Genomic DNA, 9,228 nt, shown 5'->3' on the forward strand with positions numbered 1-9,228 from the left:
CAGCCCCCCACTAGCATGTTTTCACTTTTCTTTGTTGCTAACCTGTTAGGGTGTTCCATCCTTTAGGTTTGGGGAGCCCTTTCCTGGCAGGCACTGCTTTCACTGCTACTGGAGTAGCTAGGTTTGAGTTGTATTTTGACAAAATCTGGAGAACGTCCTTCGGAATAGCAGTTACTTCTGGAGGTGTGGGTGTTCTGAGCAGATTCTCCTAAGAGGAAATTGTAGGAGAGGAGGGGTCTGCAAAATTCTGCAAGCACTAGTCTGAATTTAAAACTAATGAAGTGCAATCTTTAACTTCAAAATCATTCGACGAACTATGTTTCTATGAATGGATATCTGTGGATACCAGCGCGTGCTGTTACTTTGTAGTAGGAACTTTCAAACCAGGAGTGCAGAATGTAGGTGCCAAAAGGGAGTCTGTATACTCAGTCACTTTTTTCCAGCTGCTGGATTACAGGGCCAGGTGTGGCAAAACCATTTTTACTGGTCATGGCTTCTGTTTATATAGCCACCTCACTTTTGATAGTCTTCATATTGTCTCATTATGTAATCTTCATTTAGACACAGTATACTCCGAGATACTAAAGTGTTCTAATTCAGGAGTTACACACTCAAAACCATTTTTTTTTTTTTTTTTTTTTGAGACAGGATCTCGCTATGCAGGTCAGGCTGGCCTTGAGCTCACTTTGTAGCCCAGGGTGGTCTTCAACTCGCAGTGATCCTCCTGCCTCTGCCTCCCAAGTGCTGGGATTACAAAACCATCCATCTCTAGAGCACATTTTAACTACTGCCTGGCAGATGGAGTGTCAATTATGGGCTCTTCTTAGTGGCTGCGTACAGCTTGTGCAGGGTACGGTGGAGCCTGATGTATATCACTCCAGTCCAAAATGTGCCAGCTGTAGACTCCGCAGACTCCTCAGAAGCAGAACTACCTGGGACGGATGGTCAGAGGGCTCGCCCTCCACACCAGGCTTTGGAACACTGTCATAGCTGGCCATCTCTACAGTAGAGCCAGCAATTTCCTGGTCAAAAACTGAATTTTCCTCAGCACGTTTATTGCCTTAATAAAACCAATGCTTTCTTGACTTTCCAGCCTTGCTTTATTTATTTTTTGTCTTTTTGAGACAGGGTCTCGCTATGCAGTTCAGGCTGGCCTTGAGCTCACTTTGTAGCCCAGGCTGGTCTCGAACTCCCAACACTCCTCCTGCCTCAGCCTCCCAAGTGCTGAGATCACAGGCGTGCGCCACCACACCCGGCTAGTCTTGCTTTATCAAAAAGAGTATTAACACCAACCCTCAGAGCCCCAACTTCACAATGGTCGCGTAAGATCCACACTGGATAATCATCCAAATCACTGTCCTCTCTGTCCTGTGCTTGCTGCTGCTGGGCTGCCTGCCTAGCATGCTGGCCAGGAACTGCAGCTTCCAGCCAAGGTGCATATCAGGTCCTGAGCCTGCACCAGCACTCATACTTTGTCACCCCTGCTCCATGTTAAAACTTGAGAGAATTATTGATAAACTCCTTGTGAATGTAAAATTGTTTTCTTTTGGGACAGAGTCCCACTGTATAGTGCACTATGGCCTTGGACCATGTAGCCCAGGCTGGCCTATAACTTGCAGTGATCTTCCTGCCTCAGCCTCCAAAGTGCTGGGATTATAGGAGTGCACCATGTCCCAGCACGGCAGTAATTATTCAAATACAAGCATTCAAGGAACTAGATTCAGTCCATTTATAAACTATACTGGTAAAAGTGATTAGATGTTTGTACCACCAGTGGTACAAGCCACTTAATGGGAGTTATGCATATATCACAGGTGGTTCAAGCTGCCTGGTGGGAGTCATCCATGTATCATGCCCTGGGAATGTGTGAATGATGTTGACCATCTTTTCATGTATTCATTAGCCACTTCTTGTTTTTTAGAGAAGTATATCTGAATTTTCAAATTCTGATTTCTCTTTTGGAGATTTCATCCAGGGCATATGTTCAGTTTAATGAGACTTTCTTTTTTGGTCTTTTGAAACAGGGTCTTGCTTTGCAGTTCAGGCTGGTCTTGAGCTCACTTTGTAGCCCAGGCTGGTCGCAAACTCACAATGATCCTCCTGCCTCAGCCTCCCAAATGCTGGGATTACAGGGGTGTGCCACCATGCTTAGCTGTTTTATCGCCAGAAACTTTTTGGTACTGGGAACTGAACTCAAGCCCTTATGCTTGCCAAGCAGGTGCTTGTGGCACTGGGAAGCTCTGTCTCAAAGAAAAATACCAAACCAGAGATTAGATCAAATTCAACCACTGAGAGAGGTCTAAACCAATCATTTGTGATGACTGGGTGTGGTGGTACAGGCCTATAATCCTAGCCCGGCCAGCACTGGAAGGCCGAGGCAGATTACTCAGGTTGAGGCCAGCCAGCGAGTTTACCCAGTCTGAAAACCAACCAACCAACCATGGTGTTGGTGTAACTTATCCCCATTTACTAATTTTTGCTTTTTTCATTTTTCTTTGAGACAGGGTCTTGGCTATATAGTTAAGGCTGGCCTCAAACTCTCAAGCAATCCTGCCTCAGCCTCCCCAATGGTGATTACAGGCATGCGCCACCAGGCCCAGCTAGTAGTTTGCATTCTATTAAAACAAGAAGGCCCTAACACCCTAGTACAGCAACTGTGAAAAGCTTTCGGCACACGTGTGCCAAAGTTTTCTTTCCTTTTGTTGGTGCCAGGAATCAAACTCAGGGACTCGTGCTTGCCAGGCAGGCTCTGTGCCGCTGCGCTACAGTCCTGGCCCCTGAAGAGCTTTCAAGGATAGCAAGCAGCCCGCTGTGCCACCACCGGTCTAGCGTAATACCACTAGTAAGTGGGCTGAGGATGTTGCTCAGTAGCACAGTGCCTTGCTTGGCAAGTGTGAAGTCCTGAGTTTGAGTCCCGGTACAAAGAAAAAAAAAAAAAAGAAAGAGGTGAAAACGTTTGGGATTTTAAGCAAGGAAAATCTATGGCACTAAATTTTTTTGACTAAAGGTGGTCTCGAAATAAATTACTGAAGACTTCAATTTGGGGTAGGGTGAGTAGGGGGGAAGAGACCAAGCACCCATTGAGTTCATCCAATAAGTCATAACTTTATTAGTGATAGAAACAGTACAAATTTCAAACCAAGCTGCAGTGACCTTTTTGAAACACCAAAAATAGTCCTCCTTTCAGATGGTTACATTGTTAGTTCCTGTAGGAGGAAAAAAAATAATTAGAGGTGGTAAGTGGGAAGAGTTCACATCCTTAAAACCTAAGGCAACTCAGAACAGGCTCTGGAGTGAGGCGTCCTAACTGGCTAATATTAGGTAGAGAAGATCAGGTCACTTTGGTTGGTGAGGCGAGAGGCCGCTAAGGAACAGTCTCGGACACTTACCATAATAGCATTTACAATATCATTACTGTTGTTCTTCAGGGCCCGGACCGCCTTTGCCCTCGACACATTTGCTTGTGACATAACCAATTCTATGTCCTTAACTTCCACGCCCGTTTCATCAACCTAAAAGAGCAAAGGGGTTAGGGGAAATCTTAATAAATTGCAGGTAAAAACCTCAGTAATTCTTTGAAGCCACAATCTTTTTTTTGGTTCTTGTTGACCTTTTTGAGACAGGGTCTCGCTATACAGTTCAGGCTGGCCTTGAGCTCACTGTGTAGCTCAGGCTGGTCTCGAGCCACAATCTTCTTGAATCTAGTTTTTAGTATGAATAAAAAGCCACATAACTCAATGGAGGCTGAGTATATTAAAAAGAAAACTACAGAATTTAGCTAAGTGCAGGGGCACATGCCTATAATCTCAGCACTCTGGGAGACTGAGGCAGGAGGGTCACAAGTTCAAAACCACATAGGGCAACTTAGGGAGATCCTGTCTCAAAGTGCTGGAGAGGTAGCGTAGTGTGAAAGTTTCGGCTTCAATCTCCAGTACGAAGGGGGAAAAATCTGACACCACAGACTACTACTGCGGAACAAAAATTACAAAAAATGGTACAGAAGGTTTTCTGGTATACCTCTTCCTCTTCACTCTCCTCTTGTACAGTTGGAGTCTGTGTATTTTCTTGAATGTTTGAGACAGCTTCACCTTGAACTTTGAATTTCTCAGCAGCTGCTAACTGTGCTTGCTGAGATAAATCCTCAATCTATAGGACAGAGAATAGAAATTAGGTGAGTAGCTTAGTTTGCAGTAAAGAAAGACAAATCATATAAATCTTTTCAAAATTGTCACTCTAAGTCCATTTTAGGCAACTTACTATATATTGTAAAGGGCATGCCTTACTCAGAATATCATAGATGGAGAAGTAACTTATGTGTAGATTCTCAGCTATGGGCAATTATGTCTCCATGGGCTATTTGGAAAAGTTTAAACACTTTTTTTTAAAAAAAATCATACTAGATATGAAGCAGCTAAACATCTATAATGCACAGGATAGTGCTCCCATAATAAAGAATTACTTAAGCCAAAATGTCAATAATGCTGGTCTAGAGCAGCTCCCAGGAAAACATTACTCACCTTGGCTTCCCCAAAAACTATGTAGGTATCTGAAGCTGGGCTTTTATAGACATCTGGTTTTGTGATGACAAAGAGGATATTCTTAGATTTCCGGATAGTGACTCTAGTAACCCCTGTAACCTGCCGAAGACCCAGTTTGGACATAGCCTAAAGAATATAAAAGAACATTAAGTGTCAACCTTAGAAGCAGCTTCAGAAAGCAAGGAACACATTCCAAAGCAAAGACTTCCTGGGTTAAGGAAAGTTTATATAAATTAAGAACAGAGCTGAGCATGGTGGCATTCGCCTGAAATCCCAACAACTGGGAGGCTGAGGCAGGAGGGTTGCCACAAGTTTGAGGACAGCCTGAACTACATAGGGAGTTCCAGGCCAACCTGAATTACAGAGCCAGACCCTGACTCTCTGTTTGTAACTTAAAAGTTTACCTTCTGCTGGATGTGGTGGCGCACGCCTATAATCCCAGCACTCGGGAGGCTGAGGCAGGAGGATCATTGCAAGTTCGAGACCAGCCTGGCTACAAAGTGAGCTCAAGGCCACCCTGAACTGCATAGTGAGACCCTGTCTCAAAAAGACAAAAAGAAAAAGAAAAATTACCTTCCGTGCCTTCTTTTCACTCCGACTCTGTTTTGCTTTACTGACTGGTTCTTCATCGATTTCAGCTGCTGCTGCCAGCTAAAGACAAAACAACTATGAAGTAAATGGAGCCCAAGATCTAGATATCACCTTCTCTATGTCTAAGCGGTTTTCCTTTACCAAGATTTACAGTTCAAACATAGAAGTCATGCCTGATCAGCCCTGGTTCTTCACTACTACCCTGACCCATGGACAGCACTTACACCAACCAATACCCACCTGGGCTTGCTGTGTGGTTGCTTGTGTGGAGTCTTGCTCCTCGAGCTCTGGTACCGATTCATCACTGTCAGATTCTGTTCCAGACCCTAAGATGACAAACAGCTTTTACAATTAATTTTACAGTAGAGATTTTAAGGAAGTGCCCACTATAGCTTGTTTAGACTACAGATCACTGCTGTATGCTAGGCCTTACAATGTTAAATGTATATCCACTAACTGTGTGAAGCCAGCTCGAAAGCACCCCGCCCTGCCAACTAGCACATACGCATCTATTAAAGACTCACCTCCAGAAATGAGGGATATCACTAGATACAGCTGAACCTTTTTAGTACTCTAATTGCTTTCTTCCCCTTAAAATCTTCATTTCTTGGCATAGGCATCCACAAAACACCTACAGAACTCCAACAGCTCAATCGTCTCAGAAAGGTTCTGGCAAAAGGTATCTCTAGATGCCCAAGTAAAGAAACAATAAAGTGACAGGGTGCTTTCCCCTCATCCTTTAAACTTAAATCGGAGAAGGCCAGAAAGATATATATACATCTGTCTTTATTTTCAAACCATTCACTCTAATAATTTGATCTAATCAGTATCTCTGGAAAATCCTGAATGTCAAGTTCTGCAAGTCAGCTTCTCTCTTTCTTACTGTGCTGTGACTTCCCCCATTTCTTTCAAAAGTAACTCACATTTTGTGTCCCTTAATTGAAAGGCCAAGCACCACTAAAGACTACTGAGAAAAACAGCATTTACCTGCACCATTCTAGGAAAAAGTGGGTGTCTACATTTTTAAGAAAAGGAAGTCCCTGGGCAACTGGTCATTACTAAGTCTATCAAATAAAAACAAAAATTGCTCCAGATTCTCCAATATTTTTAGCAAATCCCAGGCCCAGGGACAAAGTTAGTGATGTGTAAGATTAGAGCAAAGTAAAGGTCTGGTAGGCCTTGGTTTTCAATGTCAGAACAGTTAAGTAAAAAGGATGGCGGGTAACACAGTTCAGTCTGTACCATATTATATAAGATACAAAGTACTATCTGAGATAATGAAAACCAAGATTTAATGTTGTATTCCCAGAGCTTTTTGCATTTAAGATTATCATTCTATGTACTATATCCAAACCCAAGCAGATGTATTGGAGAAAGCGGCGCACTGGAGGGTTAGTACTGGTGGGCAGCCCCCAAGAGGGGTGTGGGCAACACACCATGCACACAGCAAACCAAGGCAAATACCCTTGTTGTTCTTCAAAACAGGCTGCTTGGCAGAAGGGGTTGGGGCAGGGATTCCAGCAGGTTTGGGGGTGGGCATGTTGACGAGGACCGACTGGAAAGGCATGCCCCCGGAGATTGGTTCCGGGGGAATCAGAGGCGGCAGCTCATCCTCATCAGCAGGAGCTGGGGGCTTAGAGGGCGATTCCAGCACCAGCCCAGGTGAGGAAGGCAGAAACTGCTGTTTAGGAAGCAGAGGGGGAACTGGGGAGGGAGCAAGAGGCGGGGAGACTGGTGGGTTGGGTGCTGGAGAGACAGATGCTGATCCAGCTTTAGGAAGAATCTTCTCAGAGGCCACTGCTGCCAGAGGGGTAGATGTCTTAGACTCAGGAGCAGCCAAAGGACCTTCTGCAGAATGAAATTCTCTGCTCTTTGCAGCAGAAATATGGAGGGCTTTTGTAGTCTTTGAAGAATCTTTCTGAGTGGGGGCTGTCAACAGAGGGGCTGGAGTCATGGCAGAATGTGACCCTTTAGTATCATTCTTAGCAGAGGGATCGGAACACTTCGGAGGCTGAAGGGCAGAATTCTTGGCCCCTTTGCCTTTGTGAACAGGAGCCTCAGTAACTGGTGCACTTTCTGGGGCTGGGGCAACAAGTACTTCTTTAGTGTCTGTGGGGCCTTTCTTTTCTGGGAGCCCTTCTGATGCCTGAGAGGCAACTGTCCCCAAGGTACTTTGGACTAACACTGGGAAAGTAGGGAAGCCTTTAGGGGAGGGAGGATATCCAGATGGAATGGCAGGAGCCCCTTCGGAGGGAGGAGTGGCTGGAAAAATGGAGGCCTCTTTAGGGGATGGAGCCTCTGCGTGAGAGTGGAGAGAAACAGCGGGGAGAGCGGGAGCTCCTTCAGAGGATGGGGTAGCAGGGCCCTCCTTGGAGGGAGGGATGGCATCTAGGGGAGTGGAGGCCCTTTTGGGGGCTGGAGCCTTTTTAGGAGTAGCAGCTGAAGAGCGACCTCCTTTGGAGGGTGCGTTTGCTGGGGCCCCTCTGGAAGATGGGGTTGCTGGGGCCTTTTGGGAAGGGGTAGGAGTGATAACTTGGGGAGCAGGGTCCTCTTTGGATGCTGCAGTGGTTGGGGCCCTCTTTGGGGAAGGAGTCTTGGCTGGGGTGGGGGAGCTCCCTTTGGTTGACAGGGCCTGCTTGGAGGAGGGAGTCATCCCTGGAGGAGCTGGGGGCTCTTTGGAAGCTGTGGTTTCTGTGATCTTTTTCAGGGAGGGAAGAGTCACAGCTGGGGCACTTGGGACCCCTTTGGAAGGTGAGGTTGCTGAAGGCTTTCTGGGGGAGGGCGCTTTGCTTGGGAGAGTAGGGTCCTCCTTGGATGGAGTGGTTGGGGCCTCTTTGGGTGCTGCAGTTGCTGGGGCTTTTTTAGGGGAGCCAGGAGCCAGGGCTGCAGTAATGGGGGTCTCTTTGGGTGAAGTTGGGGCTTTTTTGGGGGAGAGAGGAATCTCTGATGTGGGCATGGGAGCCTCTTTGGGGGCTGCAGCTGCTGAGGCCTTCTGGGGGGAGGCAGGAGCAAGGGCTTTTTTGGAGGAGGGGGGAGCCTCTGCTGAAGGACTGGGGGGCAGGGTTGTTAGGATCTCCTTGGGGGCTGCAGCTGCCTGCGCCTTTTTAGGGGAAGGAGGAACCAGAGCTGGGGGAACGGAGGCTCCTTTGGGAGATGTATTTGCTAGAGTCTCTTTGGGGGCTGCAGTTGCCTGGGCTTTTTCGGGGGGAGTTGTCTCTGATGGTAAAGCGGGAACCTCACTGGACAATGGGGCTGCTACGACCTCTTGGGGGGCTGCAGTTGCTGGTGGCCTTTTAGGGGGGGCAACAACCATAGCTGGGGAAATGGAGGCCCCTTTAGCCGATGGGGCTGCCAAGACTTCTTGGGGAGCTGCAGTTGTTCGGGCCTTTTTCGGGGAGACGGATGTAGGGGCAGCGGGGACCCCTTTGCCAGCTGTAGTTGGAGTCTCCTTGGGGGCTGTAGTGGCTGAAGTCTTTTTGGAGGAAGGAGTCTTGGCTGGGGCAGTGGGGGCCTCTTTGGATGATGCAATGGTTGGGGTCTCTTTGGGTACTGCATTTGCTGGGATCTTTGTAGGGGAGGGAGAAGTCTCAGCAGGGGGGGTGATGACCCCTTTGGGCGATAGAGTTGCTGGCGTCTTTTTGGAGAGGGGAATCTCAGCTGGGGGAGTAGGGACCTCTTTGGAAGATGGAGTTGCCGAGGTCTCTTTGGGGGCTGTAGTTGCTGGGACCATTTTTGGGGAGGGAGGAGTCTCAGCTGGGGGGGAGGAGGCCCCTTTGGAAGGGGGGGCCGCAGCTGCTGGGGCCTTCTGGGGGGAGAGGGGAGTCTCAGGTCGGGGAGTGGAGGCCTCTTTGGGGGCTGTAGTTGCTGAGGCCTTTTTTGGGGAAGGGGAAGTCTCAGGCAGGGCAGTGGGGGCCCCTTTGGGGGCTGCAGATGCTGAGGTCTTTTTAGGGGAAGGAGTCTTGGTTGGGAGAGTGGGGCCCCCTTTGGGAGATGGAGTTGCTGAGACCTTTTTGGGGGAGGCAGGAGTCTCAGCTGGAGGGGTGGGGGCCCCTTTGGAAGGGGGGGCTGCAGCTGCAGGGGCCTTTTTGGGGGAGGCAGG

General features: G+C 47.8%; 1 protein-coding gene and 1 pseudogene across 2 annotated transcripts in view; both read right to left on the reverse strand.

Annotated features, from left to right (window-relative positions):
- Nucleotides 1-713: 713 nt before the first annotated feature.
- On the reverse strand, nt 714-1,092 carry LOC106149971 (annotated as a pseudogene).
- Nucleotides 1,093-3,080: 1,988 nt separating this feature from the next.
- Naca (nascent polypeptide-associated complex alpha subunit) overlaps nt 3,081-9,228 on the reverse strand; it is a 13,752-nt gene continuing 7,604 nt past the window's right edge. Inside the window, exons 3-8 of one of the 2 annotated variants that reach the window (XM_013520786.1) lie at nt 5,370-5,455; nt 5,112-5,189; nt 4,518-4,664; nt 4,018-4,146; nt 3,390-3,512; nt 3,081-3,206 (exon numbers count right to left, since the gene is read on the reverse strand). In XM_013520786.1, coding sequence (XP_013376240.1) covers nt 3,192-3,206; nt 3,390-3,512; nt 4,018-4,146; nt 4,518-4,664; nt 5,112-5,189; nt 5,370-5,455 — 578 coding nt within the window. In that variant the 3' untranslated portion in view covers nt 3,081-3,191. 2 annotated transcript variants of the gene reach the window in all.

The sequence above is a fragment of the Chinchilla lanigera genome, unplaced genomic scaffold (genome assembly GCF_000276665.1).
Source record: "Chinchilla lanigera isolate Chin_1 unplaced genomic scaffold, ChiLan1.0 scaffold00057, whole genome shotgun sequence".
NCBI lineage: Eukaryota > Metazoa > Chordata > Mammalia > Rodentia > Chinchillidae > Chinchilla > Chinchilla lanigera.